The sequence below is a fragment of the Talaromyces amestolkiae genome (assembly GCF_001896365.1).
Source record: "Talaromyces amestolkiae strain CIB chromosome Unknown scaffold5.1, whole genome shotgun sequence".
Classification (NCBI taxonomy): Eukaryota; Fungi; Ascomycota; class Eurotiomycetes; order Eurotiales; family Trichocomaceae; genus Talaromyces; species Talaromyces amestolkiae.
The window spans coordinates 1,026,149-1,042,276 of NW_024468041.1; the positions used below are offsets into that span (position 1 = coordinate 1,026,149).

At 46.8% G+C, this 16,128-nt stretch overlaps 7 protein-coding genes across 7 annotated transcripts; 6 read left to right on the top strand and 1 right to left on the bottom strand.

Annotated features, from left to right (window-relative positions):
• Nucleotides 1-208: 208 nt before the first annotated feature.
• BHQ10_003450 (uncharacterized protein) lies at nucleotides 209-1,242 on the top strand (the record flags this gene model as incomplete). The annotated part of the gene is made up of 3 exons (XM_040875708.1): nucleotides 209-382; nucleotides 451-862; nucleotides 914-1,242. The coding sequence occupies 3 exons, from the start codon at nucleotides 209-211 to the stop codon at nucleotides 1,240-1,242; spliced, it is 915 nt and encodes a 304-aa protein (XP_040731954.1).
• Nucleotides 1,243-2,190: 948 nt separating this feature from the next.
• On the top strand, nucleotides 2,191-3,702 carry BHQ10_003451 (uncharacterized protein; the record flags this gene model as incomplete). Its single annotated transcript, XM_040875709.1, has 4 exons — nucleotides 2,191-2,236; nucleotides 2,301-2,537; nucleotides 2,621-3,239; nucleotides 3,378-3,702. 4 exons carry the CDS (start codon nucleotides 2,191-2,193, stop codon nucleotides 3,700-3,702), a joined length of 1,227 nt encoding a protein of 408 aa, XP_040731955.1.
• Nucleotides 3,703-5,081: 1,379 nt separating this feature from the next.
• Nucleotides 5,082-6,544, top strand: BHQ10_003452 (uncharacterized protein; the record flags this gene model as incomplete). The annotated part of the gene is made up of 2 exons (XM_040875710.1): nucleotides 5,082-5,558; nucleotides 5,609-6,544. The coding sequence occupies 2 exons, from the start codon at nucleotides 5,082-5,084 to the stop codon at nucleotides 6,542-6,544; spliced, it is 1,413 nt and encodes a 470-aa protein (XP_040731956.1).
• A 363-nt stretch (nucleotides 6,545-6,907) lies between these two features.
• On the top strand, nucleotides 6,908-7,909 carry BHQ10_003453 (uncharacterized protein; the record flags this gene model as incomplete). The annotated part of the gene is made up of 2 exons (XM_040875711.1): nucleotides 6,908-7,752; nucleotides 7,822-7,909. The coding sequence occupies 2 exons, from the start codon at nucleotides 6,908-6,910 to the stop codon at nucleotides 7,907-7,909; spliced, it is 933 nt and encodes a 310-aa protein (XP_040731957.1).
• Nucleotides 7,910-9,099: 1,190 nt separating this feature from the next.
• Nucleotides 9,100-10,884, top strand: BHQ10_003454 (uncharacterized protein; the record flags this gene model as incomplete). Its single annotated transcript, XM_040875712.1, has 1 exon — nucleotides 9,100-10,884. The coding sequence occupies one exon, from the start codon at nucleotides 9,100-9,102 to the stop codon at nucleotides 10,882-10,884; it is 1,785 nt and encodes a 594-aa protein (XP_040731958.1).
• Nucleotides 10,885-12,716: 1,832 nt separating this feature from the next.
• Nucleotides 12,717-13,802, top strand: BHQ10_003455 (uncharacterized protein; the record flags this gene model as incomplete). The annotated part of the gene is made up of 2 exons (XM_040875713.1): nucleotides 12,717-13,070; nucleotides 13,131-13,802. The coding sequence occupies 2 exons, from the start codon at nucleotides 12,717-12,719 to the stop codon at nucleotides 13,800-13,802; spliced, it is 1,026 nt and encodes a 341-aa protein (XP_040731959.1).
• An 893-nt stretch (nucleotides 13,803-14,695) lies between these two features.
• BHQ10_003456 (uncharacterized protein) lies at nucleotides 14,696-15,881 on the bottom strand (the record flags this gene model as incomplete). Its single annotated transcript, XM_040875714.1, has 2 exons — nucleotides 14,696-15,570; nucleotides 15,626-15,881. 2 exons carry the CDS (start codon nucleotides 15,879-15,881, stop codon nucleotides 14,696-14,698), a joined length of 1,131 nt encoding a protein of 376 aa, XP_040731960.1.
• Between the last annotated feature and the right edge of the window lie 247 nt (nucleotides 15,882-16,128).

Sequence of the window (16,128 nt, forward strand, 5' to 3'; positions counted from 1 at the left end):
ACCGTCCGATTGAGTGAGTGATGATGCCAACATTGGACATCATACGACATTTTGGAGTGATATATTAGTATTTATGGTCATGGGTGAACAACCGGCTGCGTAGAGTGGAATGTGTCGTTTTGCAGTAACCGACATCTTGTTTCCCGTTGCACTTTGCGCACCTTGATCAAGGTCACTAGATCTAATCCTCTCTACAGAACAATTAAAGATGTCAAAAGTTATTACAGTATTCGGCGCAACTGGCAATCAAGGTGGCTCTGTCATCCAGGCCATACTCGCCGACCCCAATCTCAGCAAAGAATACAAAGTCCGCGGAATTACCCGCGATGTCTTCAAAGAGTCTGCAAAGAGACTTGCCTCACAGGGTGTCGAAATGATTGCCGTATTTTTTCCTGACTCCTTTCTTATCAGTTCACTGCGCCGAGTGCTGAGCAGGCTGTTTGTATCTAGGCGGACTTATCATCACCTCCTCAACTCCTCAACGCCATTCAAGGCTCCCACACAGTTTTTCTAGTAACAAATTTCTGGGAAACCACCAACAAAGAGATTGAAATTCGCCAAGGCAAAGCCGTCACTGATATCTGCAAGGAGACCGGGGTCCAGCATCTCATCTTCTCATCTCTTCAGGGTTTCACTGAGTTGACGGGTGGACGACTCTCAAACGTTGCTTATTTCGATAGCAAGGCCGAAATTGAGAAATATATACGCAACAGTGGTATGCCGGCGACGTTTGTGTTGGCTGGTTTTTTCATGACAAACTTTTCGGAATCGTTGAAGAAACGCGGGGATGTGTTGACGCTTGAATGGCCTGTTGATCCGGACAAGGCGAAAGTGCCGCTTTTGGATGTTAATGAGGATACTGGTAAGATAGCTGAATGCAGATCACAAGAAAAAGATACTGATATTCAGTAAGGTAAATTCGTCAAAGCAGTTATCAAGAAATTCCCAAGCACGGTTGGGAAACGAGTCCTCATGGCTGAGGCTTATTATACTCCCAAGCAAATCGTCGCGGAAATTGCAGAGACACTCGGAATCAAAACGGCGGCTGTGAAAATTCCCCAGGACTCATTTACGTCGTTTCTCGCTCCGGAACTCACGCAGGGAACGATTGAGAATTTGTTGGTGATGGAGGCAGAAGGTTACTATGGTGGTGAGAGTTTGGAGCCTTCGCTTGCCATCCTTGAAGAAAAGCCTGTTTCTTGGAAGGAATTTGTTCAAAAGAATGCATCTTCATTTTTCTAATGGGCTCTAAAATCGAAGTATAGGTACAATAAGCAGCCTTGGAAATGTCGATGTTCTGTGGAGAAGATAGGGTTGCTTACCCCACTGCACCTTTTTCACAGCCTCAACTTTATTTTCACAAGTTCGTTGACTGGATTAAACGCTTTGACATGTCTCTGAGCCAATTGAATGTTCCCTATATACGATCTTACATATTAGCTGAAGGTTGTTCTGCCCTCCTATCCCGAATGTAACCATCAGTGGCCAGTGCGTAATCAAGACGAGCCTCAAATGTAGAGCAATGACTCCCAAGCCAAGAGACTATCCTCGTATTTAAGGCTTGCAAGCTCGCCGAACGGGAAGTCCTGCCAGTAAGACTCTCGGCACCAAGCCACGGTAGGCTAAATCTTTGTATTTCGACGCCCAGGCTTGGTGCTTAATGTTGGGAGGGGAAAGAGTCTTAGCTGATGATGATCACTTTGTATGATCTATTCGAGTGACGGATGGTGAGTCCTTTAAATGAACTCCATATCCCAGTTCTCTTAATTATGTAAGTATCATCCATTTGAGACTACGAGTACGATAAGAAGGTTGTTTCGTCTACCTCCTTTAGACAATGAGGGCTTTCCGAAGCATCATTCTCAGCGTAGCTTGCGCTTCACTGTTTCCTATCTTGGCGTCAGCATCCACCCCTCTTTCGAGCCGCCTACGATTGTCCGGGGTGAATAATGGCTTCGCTTCCTCACAGGCCAAAAACAGCAGTATAGCTATCTCGAAAGTCTTCTCATCATATCCCAGAGATGATGTATTGATGTTCAATCGTCGACAGGAGTTTGAATGCCCACCAGCGACTCCATTACCTGTAAGTTGCATTTGCATTGTTGTTGTAGGCGACAATGGTGTTGATACGATTCAAGTGTCCCGACGGAATACATTGCACAACGGCAGCTTACGACGTCTGCTGCTCAGATGGACTACACAGTTGCGAGACGGGAGGTTCTTGCTGTGACGGCGGGTATTTAGCTATTCCTCTCCCTAGCGAAACGCCATAATATGAACGGCTAAGAATATGATTACAGAGCTCACTGTGCGCCCGCAGGCGGCCTCTGCTGCGGTTCAACGGCATGTGACGAAGGCTACCAATGCTGCAGCGGTGGCTCAGGCTGCTGCGAAGACGCCCAAACTTGCTGCCAATCCGGCTGTGCTGACGCCGGCAAATCCTGCTGCGGCACTCAATACCAATGCGACAACACGGACGAGCAATGCTGTTCCGGCAATGGCTGTGCGCCCAAGGACGCAACTTGTTGCGGACCTGAGTATTACTGCAAGGCAGGCTCAACATGTTGTATCGGTCCACAGAAAAACGATGATGGGTCGGACGATCATTTCTGTTCACCAGGCACGACATGTCTTGATACACTTTATCTTGACCTGAACGATTACCCCGGCGAAGATGAGATTTTCGAGAATATGTGTAGAGGAAATATGCAATGGCCTGGATTCAATGCAGATCGACCAAACGAGATTTTTCTAACGTATAACGGGAAAAATCAGAATGCGGCTGCAGCTGCAAATCGTCGAGCGGCGGGTTGTGCTGGAAGTCCGTGTGCGAAAATCTTTGGAGAGACGTTACCGAATGGAGTTCGGATACGATGGTCTTGCGAGGAGTGGCCTCCCGCTGCATCTGCAGAGGGCGGTGCTCTTGCGTCTATTCTTTGTGTACCGCAGAGTATCAATAGTGCCATTGGAAGTCGGTGGCGGTGGGCAGTAGATGGAAAGTCGGCTGGTGATCAGATCCGTGTCAGAGTCAAGGGCATCGATTGCTCAAAGTATACGAATGATAAAAGAAGGTCTATCGAGGAAGACAAGAAGATGCTCCTGGGTAGGGCGGCAACCGGAGCGGTGCTGAAGAATGATAGTGAAGTCGTTTTTGTCAATTCATCGGTTTACGGAAACAAGATGGATGGTAGCGTCGCCATGATTATTCCGTTTGATGTTCCGTACGATTTTCAGGGGACGTTTAATGTGGATTATACAGTTGCATCAGGGAGTTTGAAATCTGGTTCTTTGATCGATGACTGGGGGAATGATTACGGCTCSTACGTCATTTTTCCATTCAGTGACATAAGATACGTTAGTTGACGAAAGATGAACAGAATCCCCATTTCCGAGTCCGGTCAAACCGCGAATGGAAATATCGAAGTTGGCCCCAATGGCGTCGGCGATGTCATGATGTTTGCCTGGGCTGATACTACAGCGGTGTCAGTCAGCTACTCAACGAGTTTTTCAACGACTTCGACAACAGCTATAATCAACCCAACATCATCCACTACTTCGACACATTCTAGCTTGACCGCAGCATCTACTACATCAACCACTGTTCCTACGACGACCTCGGTCGGGAACGGTGCGAGGCTAACCGATGACCTTGGTATGATACCCTGGGTCGGAGTCGGAATTGCTGCGGTGTTGGTTGCGTAGAATGTTGAACTGATGCATGGGATCCGTGGAATCCATAGAAAGAGATGTTAATGAAATGTTAATGAAATGTTTCAAAGTTCCCTTTAGGGTTATAAGGTCGATTAGGGCTAATAGCACCACGACCCTAATTTGGTGTTGATGCTGTCTATCTTCTGCACATTTACTTTTTACCAAATGAAGACCAAGAATTATGCCTTAACCCGAAGATTTACGTTATGTAAGGAGCAGTTTATTTAACACAGTCGCTGATTATACAAGACAAGATGGGACCGTCTCGTAACTGGTAATTCTATCTCTGATCCGTTAAACTTTTCTTGCAAGTCTCTCATAAAGACACAAAGATCGGATCTGGGGACGAAACATCAAATGGAACAGATCCGTTTAAAATTTCAAGATGCCAAACATAGTACCGAAGTGTATTCTATTTCGTTAATTTATATCTGCCGAGACGTCAATCCAATCACACCCGAGAAGCAAGCGCTAATCCTTTCCTAGCACGAAACAGCTTTCTCAGACACACCCTCTTTTGCGTTAACATAGCCATCCAGTCTTACACAAATCCTCAGAATAATCAGCTCGATATCAAACTCGACCAAATTTCCCTTGCAGATAAAAAGTCTACAGAACTAACCCGATGGCAGTTGATCGGCCCGAACAGAGAAACATCACGGCCTACGGTGGAGACGTTTAGACCGAATTCCACGGTGGCGTATTCCGGGTCAAAGAACGGGATCAAACCGGCGAGAGTCGTGGCTGAGGCGACGAACAGGGCGGGGAGATGAGCATTTTTGATTTCTTCAAGACAAAGATTATATGGATAGTGTGGGTTCTGGGCTCTGGAGAGTACGCAATCGTGGACTGTGCGTTTGGGTCAATTGGATCCTGAGCGTTGACTGTCGCGTTAGATGATAAGAGTCTGCCGCAGTGGAGTCATCACAAGATGAAAAGTGGGCTTGATGTGCAGCGCTCAGCCTGTGATGAGCGTCCAGTGTGGACTGTCGATGAAGATGTTCAGTCAATCGCACAGAAGAAACCTCGTCCTACGTAGTGTAGAGTCTAGTGTACTTGGAGTGTACTTCCCAGTTCTGCTGTCAGTCTAACAAGGTACAAGTCACCCCAAAGTACCGTCTGTCTGATGACGCAGTTGTTGGTGGGTCGCAACGGAGCTTCCTCTTCCAGTCTTCCTGTCCACTCTCTCCTTTCTTTCTACCCTTGGACAGCATCGTCTTCTTTCTGTTGCTTGCTTTGCAGAATCCTATTCTGTTCCTCATTGTCTGTTCGATCTATCTGAATCCAAAATGACACATTCCTGAACGACTGCTATCTTCGACAACTGCCAGCCAATGTGGGGCCAGGCAAAACAAACAACAATAGAAAAAATGGCAAAACAACAACAATCAAAACCCGCCTGGACAACCTCCTCACCGCGAGTTCTGAATATTCTTCGCCCACGAATACTCATTCCTCTAGGCTGCGCTTTAGCACTGTTGCTGTCAGCATCTCTACTTGCGGTTCAATTTGAAAACCAAAGTTACGCTTTGCAACTACAGCTCTTCCGACCGAGCCGATACTTTGAAAAGGAGTGCTATGCGCCGAGTGAACCAGCCACGGATCGCTTACAACATGTGGCGACCGGGATCAGCGACGGAGAATGGCAATTTAATTCTAGTCGCGATGCGAATAATTATGCATTGAATTCGGACCAATGCCTGGCTGCGTTCCCGAAGATGTTCACCGAGATTGATAAAAGTGTTGCGCAGCGGAAAGAGGCCAACAACCCCATCACATTCAAGGAGATTGATTCAAGAAAACGGCTGGGCCAAGGTATGGCGAGGGCAATGATTTATAAAGGAGAGGTAGGTCATGCTCGGCTTTCGTTGGAAGTTTGATTGACTGACTCTTACAGCTATACATTATCGAATACGGCGACATGATGTACACGGCATCACGAGCGAAATCAACGCTTCATTCCCTCCACCGCGCCTTAGTCGCTATGCCCGACCGTGATTCGCTTCCGTCGATCGAATTTCATTTCTCTACCGACGACTTTGTCTGGGACGACCTCAAAGTAGCAGGCGGTCCGGTATGGTCCTATTCCAAACGCGACACCACCGATATCGACGAGGAAAATGTCGATGATAGCAACATATGGCTGATGCCTGATTTCGGATACTGGGCCTGGCCCGAAGTCGATATTGCGCCGTATCGCGAAACGCGCCGTCGCATTGCGGCTGTTGATGCCGAGTTTGAGAGTTTTCAATCGAAAAAGAAACAATTACTCTGGAGAGGTAGTTTGAATACAGCGATCGACCTGCGAAATGGGTTGATAGACGCTACAAAGAACAAATTCTGGGCTTCCGTTCGAGTGGTGGATTGGGGCAACAAGAAGAGTGTGGAGGAAAACGTCGTCCCGATTGAAGACCACTGTCGCTACATGTTTTTGGCTCATACTGAAGGACGCTCGTTCTCCGGTCGGGGGAAATATTTACTCAACTGCCACTCTGTCTTCATCACACATCCTCTTATCTGGCGTGAAGCTCACCATGCAGCTTTTGTCTCTTCTGGCCCCGAGGCAAATTACATTCAAGTCGCACGAGACTTTTCAAATCTGGAATCGAAAGTGGAATACCTACTTGACAACCCACAAATCGCGGAGCGCATTGCCAATAACTCCGTCGCGACATTCCGTGATAGGTACCTCACCCCAGCGGCAGAGGCTTGTTACTGGCGATATTTGATCCGCAAATACGGCGAAGTCTCTGATTTCGAGCCGAAACTATATGATGATCGAACGGGGAAGATGAGAGGGCAGGCTTATGAGCACTGGGTTCTTGAACTTTGAGTGCCTATCGCATGTGATAGTTTGCACACAGTTATTACTGGTTACTAGGCGTTTTACATGGGTACATACATTGGGTTTATGGCTTGGGCATGGGGCGTTACGAAGATGGCATATAGACATATGGATTAATCAGTCATCAATTGGTTAATGATAATGACATAGAATCATTCTTGTTTTTTTATAATTCAATTCCAGGACATCACACCAATGAGAAGGTTAGTACTGTCGTAGGTACTGGGCTGTAACGCACCTCTCCTTCCGCCACATTTACATATACCCATGTAGCCAATCCGATCTTTTCTCTTCCACCCCTCATGCTTCCACGTACCAAAGTACCCTTCCTCACAAATTCGCTAAATGAAAATGAAATTGGATGTCGCAACAGCCACTGAACACGCCCTCATCAATTTCTGCCATGAGAAAGGAGAAGAAGGTGCATTAGTCGCCGATATCATCGGTGCAATAATCGTCAAAGTCACTGATACCATCGGTGCAATAATCGTCAAAGTCACTGATACCATCGTCGCAAAATGGGGATGGACAGTGACTCCAGCTGGAGCAGCCATGCAAGAAGTTGCGTACACGAGCTTGCTAGACTATGATGTTGTTCGCGTGCCTAGGGTTTTTCGGTTTGTGCAAGATGAGGAAGGGAGGGGGTATTTGTTTATGGAGTACGTCCCGGGCCAGAATTTGGCAGATCTAGATGTCAAGGAACACAATATTGTATCACACGTTGCAAAAATTATCGAGTATTTGGGTCAAATACAAGCACCACCAGGATATGGACCGGGTCCGATCAGTCATAACCGGGGCCCTCGGGGCTATCTCCGGGGCGACGACGGTGTACGGAAGCCTTTCAATTCAATCACAGCCCTGAACGACTGGATTAACCGTCGCATAATCTTGCGAAAGCAGAACGAGTCTGTCGATTTTGGCTCCTACCCGCTTGTCCTATGCCACATGGACCTTTGTCGCCGGAACATGATCCTCGGCGACGACGGGAATGTGTATCTACTTGATTGGGGCCATGCAGGATTCTTTCCGCGCTTCTATGAAGTTGCGACACTGTCTTGTCTGAATCCGTATGATGAGGATTACGAAAAGCCTTTGATAGAAGCTGTGAAGTCCCTGCTGCGAATGACGGAGGATGAGAAGTGGGATATGAGAATGGTGCTTTATGCGCGTGCGGCGAGCTTGAGATGGACGTTGTAAGTGAATCAGTCACCTTTCAATTCAAGAACTATGGTTTCAGCGTTGAAGCTAATCTTTTGATAAAGCCCAGAGGATGATGGCGAGAATGATGAACCGGCTCCTGGCCCTCCTCCATTGGGGACTCCGCCACCCCTGCTGATTCCAGAAGTTTGATTTAATCGCAGAGCTCTTTCAAACATGGGGACTTCAAGCCAAACGCATGCTTTGAAAAGCTGTGAGACTTTGTGCTGAGTTGCGAGCAACAACTATGATACCTAAGGGGCGAGGTACAACACTGCCTTGCTCCAGTATAGTTGAGTAGAGATCGCTCCTGATGCCCAATTCCGGTTTATATTCAAATAATTCCTCAACACTCATAGGTACACTTAGAAGTATTGTTAGGGAAGCAATTTTACCTACCAAAGCGGTACCATCCAATGTAGGCGCCTGAAATATTTTGTTCCACGTTAGACTCGATTGGCTGGATACGTAAAAGAGCACCCCGTCAAATATTAATTATGATCACATGCAAGAGTCCGCTGCGAGGAAACATTAATCATGACTCATCCCTAGTCACCCCGCGTGAGGCTGAGGCTGTAATGGAAATTTCCAGACCAGTGGGATTAGGGCTGACTTAACAGTCGGGTCTAGCCCTAAGATTCGTCCAAGCGTATAGACGTACAAAGGTTACAGTTTAATGATGACTATTCTAAAATAAAAGAGCTAGATATTGATATACAATCTTCATGCAGAAATAATTAGCGCAAAGTTATAAGCAACCTATTACCAATTGATTCCCCGACTGCGAGGAATCATGATGGCTGTGCTACGCATATCCACAATTATGCTAGGTAACTCATCCTTCTCAGCTGCTCTGTGCCACAATACTTGCCACAGTCAACATGAAAATATGGCAGGGKCAACTCAATCAGGGCGTGAAACCTATAATGCGTCATTAATTATTGTATCCACTCGTTTACTGCGCCGATTTTGAGTTGTAAACGACGATCAATTAGATAGACGATAAGCCGAATCCAGACCCCGCTCGTTGTCGCTCTTTTAGGGCTCATTTACTAACCTTGGAGGTTCAGGCAACAATGCAGCTAATGGTGAGGCTGAACGGGATTTTCGTTTGTACAACCATCACTTGCATGACGGTCAATCTATTTTGCATGAGGCTAGAAATGCATAAATAGGCCGGTCGGCCTTGATGCTTGATATACATTTTCATTTTCAACTTCATTCTTATTTTCACCCAGAGCCTGGGGTGTCGCTCTTTTAATTCTGTCTCTACCTTCTCACAACACCACACCATCATCATCACTCAAGATTTCAAAAGAGAGATCACTGAGCAAGGTGACAGAATGGCGTCTCTCCTCCAACCCCAAAATGCGACCACAGCACAATCATCACCATCACCACTGTCAACCCTCCCCGTCCTCGAAACCTTCTTCCCCGGCTTCTCAATAATCTCCATATTCTTCTCCAAATACCTCCATCTGGACATCAGCGCATACCTATCCTTGGTGTTCCTGTTAGCTACAATAGTAGCAACAGTCCGCCTGCGCCTCGAAACCATCATTGAAAATTTTCAGAGCTACTTCACATCAACCATTGAAGTGCGCATGGACGATGAAATCTTTAATTATCTGATGTACTGGGTCTCGCGCCAGGGGTTCTCGCGCAAAACTACACGCGCCGTAGCTAGCACAAAGACTCGCGCGAACTCGTATTATTCAGACGACGATATGTCTGGCGATGATACGGATGATGAGGAGGATGATGAGAAAGATGAGAAAGAATTTGCTGATGCCTCCAACGATTTTGATTCGTATTGGTCGCGCCGCGTGAACAAGGACAAAATCAAGCCGCTGCGCATTACTCCCGCAGAGGGAATTCATTGGTTCCGATTCCGGGGATATCGCATCAAGCTTCGGCGCGAACAGCTCGAAAAGAGGAATTATGGATGGGGAATGCCCGCCGAGAAGCTATATGTTAGTTGTTACGGTCGTAATCCGGAGGTGCTGAGGCAGCTGCTGCTCGAAGCGCAGAGGATGTATGTTGATCGCGACGGTGATAAGACGATTATCTACAGAGCACAGAGGGATTCGGGGGCTGATTACGATTGGACGAGGTGTATGGCTCGACCGCCCCGGCCCTTGTCGACTGTTGTCCTCGATGATGCGCAGAAACATGCATTCATTGCGGATATCAAGGAGTATTTGCATCCCAGGACGAGGCGGTGGTACTCAAATCGTGGTATCCCTTATCGAAGAGGGTACATGTTTTATGGGCCGCCTGGGACGGGAAAGTCGAGTCTTTGCTTCGCCGCTGCCGGTGCCATGCATCTCAAGATTTACCTTATTAGCTTGAACTCGAAGACGTTGAATGAGGAGTCTCTGGCGTCGCTGTTTCAGAGTCTACCGCGACGATGCATCGTTCTATTGGAAGATGTTGATGCGGCGGGCGTTGCGAATAAGCGTGGTGAGAAATCCACTGATTCTGCGGCTGATAGAACGACAAAGACTGCTGGTGATGATAACTCGAATGGAAGCAACGACACTGCTGCTCAGGGCGACGGATCGACCGAAACCCCCAAACCTGATAATGATACCACCACAAACCAGGGTATCTCCCTTTCCGCTCTTTTGAACATCATCGACGGCGTGGCTTCTAGCGAAGGCCGGATACTGGTAATGACTACAAATCACATTGAAAAACTCGATCCAGCCCTCTTACGCCCCGGAAGAGTTGATCTGAGCATTGCATTCGGCTACTCTGACCGCGACACAGTCAAAAACCTCTTCATGGCCATCTACGCGCCTCTGGACTGCGAAGTACCCAAATCATCATCCTCTTCACTAGTCACACAGAAGATGACTCCTCCAACTTCACCCAAACACTCCCCATCACCATCAACATCATCAGCTACAAAAATACCTACAATATCCTTCGACACGCACACCAAAGAAGAAATCGCAGCCCTCGCCGAGAAATTCGCCGATGCGATACCCGCCGGAGAGTTTACACCTGCTGAGATCCAGGGTCATTTGCTGCTGCATAAGAAGAATCCCATGCATGCTATTGAGGATGCAGATCTTTGGGTACAGGGTATTAGAGAGAAGAAGAGGGACAGGAAGGAGAGGTAGATTTGTCTTCTCTTTGGGGTGTGATACATCCCGGATGTGAGATGACCTTGTATTATACGCATTACGAGACTTAGATGCATTGACAATGATATAACGATTATGCCTATTCAGAAGTATTGTTTTTGAACAGTGCAAAGCAAAGCTAATGGTCTCTAAAATTGGTTAATCTAGGGCTAGGGCTAGGGGTATCACTGGTTACGTCTCTGTCCCGATAAGTAGTCGATGAAAACCGAACTTTAACGAATAAACCAAATCCTACGTATAGCTAGTCTAGACCTTCTAAGTGACCCTGAAGTCAGTATATTCGAAATATCTTCTCCCAATAGAGTACAATGCTACATTTCATTTTAAAGACAGCGGTTCCCGGCAAAAGTGGGCCCGGCCGTTGTGGGGATGTAAATAATGCCGTTGACGGCGCGACGGAAGCGGGTGGCTTCGGATGTACCATTCATTTGTCTAGAACTTGACGGTTCGCCTGGAGGTTTGAGAACAGCAACTTTTGAAGTCATTGAATAACTTCTATGTTAGGTGGTGTTCTAGGAGTTGCTTGAGCTGAGATTGTGATGTACAGAAGATTTCATTAGATCAGCCCTGGTACGCGAGTCCTTATTTTCATCCCTTGCGTCGTGGGATAGGATTCGCGTCACAGGTCTGCGTACTGGCTTAGAGGACTGATGAGGGGTTTGAAAGAAGTAGAGAACTGATCTGGTTAGTGTTTGATAAAATTGTGCATTTTTGAAAAGTCAAGGACGTTGTGTGAGTAGTTTATTCGAATGTGACTGGACTGAGGTCCATATATTCACTCTATCTATCCTTAAATATCCTTAATCTACTTCCAAGATTGCCACCATATCAGCATCGGCTGGCTACGTGTAAACAAATAGCCCGGTAAATACATGTATTCCGGACCATCCTTGCTGCAAAGCATGGGTTGAATCCGGTACCTGAACGATCCATGCTTTATCCTCCGCTCCAAACCATGGACTCAACGCTTGATAGTATTACATTGAATCGTTTCCACACCCTCGACAGGGTCGTATCGGCGGAGAAATAACAGCATGCTAACGTTTGCGGCTACGCTCATATATAGTTCCATGGCATTTCATCGGATCCAAGATCGTTTTCCTTTGGGTTTCCACGCGCCCATCAGATGTATCGTGATTGACTGTAGTTTTCTTTTTTCGTGTATCCCCACTCAAATCTGGGAACAGAAGGTATGGTAACTGTTCCCAGTCAAATAATTGGTCAATCAATTGATGTTCACGCGTATCGCGAGAGAAGTTTGTTGAGTTGCATATCGACCCGCTTAGGTTCGAAATGTCCTTTTATGTATCTCAACCTAGCGTTGTATTATACAAAGGCCATTGTCAGTCTCAGGAAAAGTCTAGGCGATATATAGATGCTTTCAACACATCATTCTTCTTGTCCTTACTCTATCGGGTAATTGGATTGACGTTTCCCCTTATGTCAATTGCGCCTATCCGCGTCTGCCCASGAGCCGGTAGACGCAAGGCTGGCCCCTTATCGGTTTATGCCAGGTGTAGCGGAGTTAGGTTGTAGTAGTGATCATCCAGTAACTGAATGCGAACCCTAAAAAGTTCCGTGGTGCTTTTCCGTATGCAGACATGTAGTCCTGGCAGAGGGATTGTGAAGGGATTACTTATATCTCTCATGAGACGCACACACTCGCTCTGAAGTCATTCATTCCAGTCATCGAGTTCATGACACTCGTGACGTATTTTCTTTCTATTTTCAAGAATCATTCCTGAACTTTAAATTTTCTTGTCTCTTGCTCTGTCTACATATTGTTTAGTCGCATCTATACATATATCATGCTCTTCCGCCCCTCAATCTCAGCGGCGATCCTGGGAGGACTTAGTCTTTTACCTACAGCTTACTGTTCTCCTGTCATCTCATCATCAGAAAAATATCTCAACAAAAGAATCTCATTCGATGGCTCTTCAAGTATCACACTTGCTCTAAACACGGATTTCCCGGACCCGGCATTTGTGCAGCACACGGACGGCTCGTGGTATGCCTTTGGCACCAATGGAAATGGGAAGAGAATCCAAGTAGCTTATTCGACCGATTTTGAGTCTTGGAGTTTATTGGATGTTGAGGCGCTGCCTACGTTATCGGGATGGGAGACCGAGCCAGACCACTGGGCTCCTGATGTATTCCGGAGGGTATGTCTCTTACACTACTTTTTTGAAACTATATATACATTAAAAACTAACAAATCAAAGTCCGACGGAAAATACGTCATGTACTACTCCGCCATCGTCTCTTCCAACCCGAACCGGCACTGCATCGGCGTCGCAATAGCCGACAGCACCAACCCAGCGGGTCCCTACATTCCAACCTCCACCAACCCACTCGCCTGCCCACTCGAGCAAGGCGGCGCAATCGACGCCAGCGGGTTCCAAGACTCGGACGGGACACGCTACATCCTCTACAAAGTCGACGGAAACAGCGTCGGCCATGGTGGGGATTGCAACAATAGCGTTGAACCGCTCGCTGCAACGCCAATTATGCTTCAACGGGTTGCAGAAGATGGGGTTACGCCGCTTGGTGATGCTGTGCAGTTGATTGATAGGGATGACTCGGATGGACCTTTGGTTGAAGCGCCGTCATTGGTGAGGGCGGATGATGGGACGTATTTGTTGTTTTATTCGACCCATTGTTTTACGGATGCCAAGTATGATGTGCGCGTTGCTACTGCGTCGAGTGTTGCCGGGCCGTACAGTAAGAATGGTGTTTCCGTGTTGGCGTCGAATGATGAATTGTACGGACCTGGCGGTGCGACGGTCTCGAATGATGGGAACATGCTCTTCCATGGTTGGTGCAATGGGAATAGTGTGAGATGCATGTATGCTGCTCAAATGGATGTCAGTGGAGGAAGTCCGTTCGTTGAATAGACTTTCGAGTATTAGAAATTCGTGTATATGCTGGTGGCTTTGGGTGACTTGGTGAAGCCATTGATGTGAATTCTATGTATATACAGTGGTTGGAGATACATGTTATAATTACACTATAGTCATATAGACTGATAGATAGAATATACCTAATAGACTGCTGCTCTTTTCCTTCGTCCAGTTCAGATACCCCAAACGCCTAGAGGATCTGCACCCCCGGTATTGACTCTAATACGTTGCAGCTTCTTGACTCGCCTAGTCAAAGTACCAACAGCAATCGGACCGACCAGGGTACAGATGGATATGGCCCAGATAATAACTAGGTAAATATCTGAAGATCCATCCTTAGCATTACCGCTGGAAAAAATTCCTTGACTCTGTGCAAGTGACGCAATCAAATATCCTATTTCCCCTCTTGCAATCATTGCTAGGCCGAGAATCGCCGGTGGATACAGAGATTTCGGTTTTGGCGGAAGTGATACTCCGTTACTGGAGCTGGGCATTGATGCATTCTGAGACGGCGAAGTTGTTGCTTGCTCAGTGGTCATATCACGAGCCGTCGGTCTTACCTGTTCAGCAGACAGATTTGCGGCGTTGGATGGGCTTGGGTTGACAACTGCGGTACTCTTCCGACGGGCAGTATTTTCAGAAACTAAAGTTCCTTGCTGTTTTGATGTTACTCGGTTTCCAGTACACGCTAGACTTATGTAAGAGAAGGCTTTTTTTGGCATCCTCATCAAGCCACTTATGGGACTGGCTGAAAATCGTATAAGCCATAGACCGGTAACCATTTTTCCAAAAATCATCAAAATTGCATAGACCATGCCTCGCCAGACGATATTTCCTCTGAACATCTGAGTGATCGGAATCGCAAAACCGATAGATGCCTGAAACGGTTAGTCTCTTTTCGCAGAATGAGAAGTATAACTTGATAGACTCACAAAGAAGAACGGAATTAAGATGCGGTCAACTGGGCCTCTGTAGTATTTTTCATAGATCATTTCACCTGTCGGGATTTCATGGTTCTTGTGCATTGCAGACGACGCGCTTGATGATGCATGCTCAGCGGGGCGGCCTTCTGCTTGAAGACCATCTTCTTGAAGAGTAGCGTGATTGTGATCGATACTAGATCCGGAAACTCCGGATCTCACGCCTTCTTGATGTAATTCAGGCTCTGCAGAGCACTCATCAAACCATTTCACTATAACACCACTAAGATATGCGGCAAATAGACTTGATGTGCCAGCATATGTGGCCCCAGCAACCATTCCCACGAGTATCGTTGTGTGGGCTAGGAAAACAGACTGGGCGGTCTGCATGAATGCTGGAAATTGGTTTCCTTTTGTCATAAGAATCTTCGAAATCGGCTTTAAGCAAAAGTAACAGAGAATGAATACGCCTACTCCAAAGCCAACGGATACGAAGACAGGCCGAATCACAGTGATAGGATCAAATGTAGTGTTGCTTCCACCTAGATTCGTAATAACCTGCACCATCACCAAACCCACAACATCGTCAAGCATGGCGGCGCAGGTAGTCACTGCACCCAGTCGTGTAGATATCAAGTTGGTTGTAGACAGGATAGTAAACGTAGTGCCAAGACTGGTCGCGCTGAGGGCAGCACCGGCAGCAAAGGCCTGGAGGGAACTTGCTGACACAAGCTCTTTCAACACAAATGATAGGGCAATCGGCGTCAGGATTCCAGTAAGTGCAACCGCAATTGACACAATGATGTTGGCTTTTAATGCTTTGATGGACATTGATAAACCACCTGTATGACGTCAGAGACTTTGTGAAATGCGAGACATTGAATAGTGTTTCTTTACCCTCATAGACCAGCATAATCAAACCAAGATACCCTAACTGTTGAATAACATGTTCGAGATCAGTACTGATCCATTTGGCTCCTGGAGAGCCCCAGAGAATGCCAATAAACAGCTGACCGATCAGCCCGCAATAGAGAAGCTTATCAAGGCAGACATTGACGATGTTCAGCACGAGAAGCAGGCCCGCTTGGTTGAGAATCGTGGCAATGGGCGGCTCTTCGTAGGCAAAAGCTGCCTGTGTTGTGTTTATAGACATCTCGTTTTCCAATTGTACTATCTTAAGTATGGTGGGAAATGACAGGTCTATTTCGGCCAAGGGAGTAAATGGTTTTCGAATCTTCTCGCTTTGACAGCAAACTCCATCGGCGTTGACTCTATTAGACTTTGAAATGATACGACCTTTATGCGATAGTTGAACAGAGCTGAAGATGTAGGAAATGTCGGATAGAGTCAGTGTGGACAGATGATTCAACGACAAAGGCGAGGTTAAAAGAAGGTTTCAA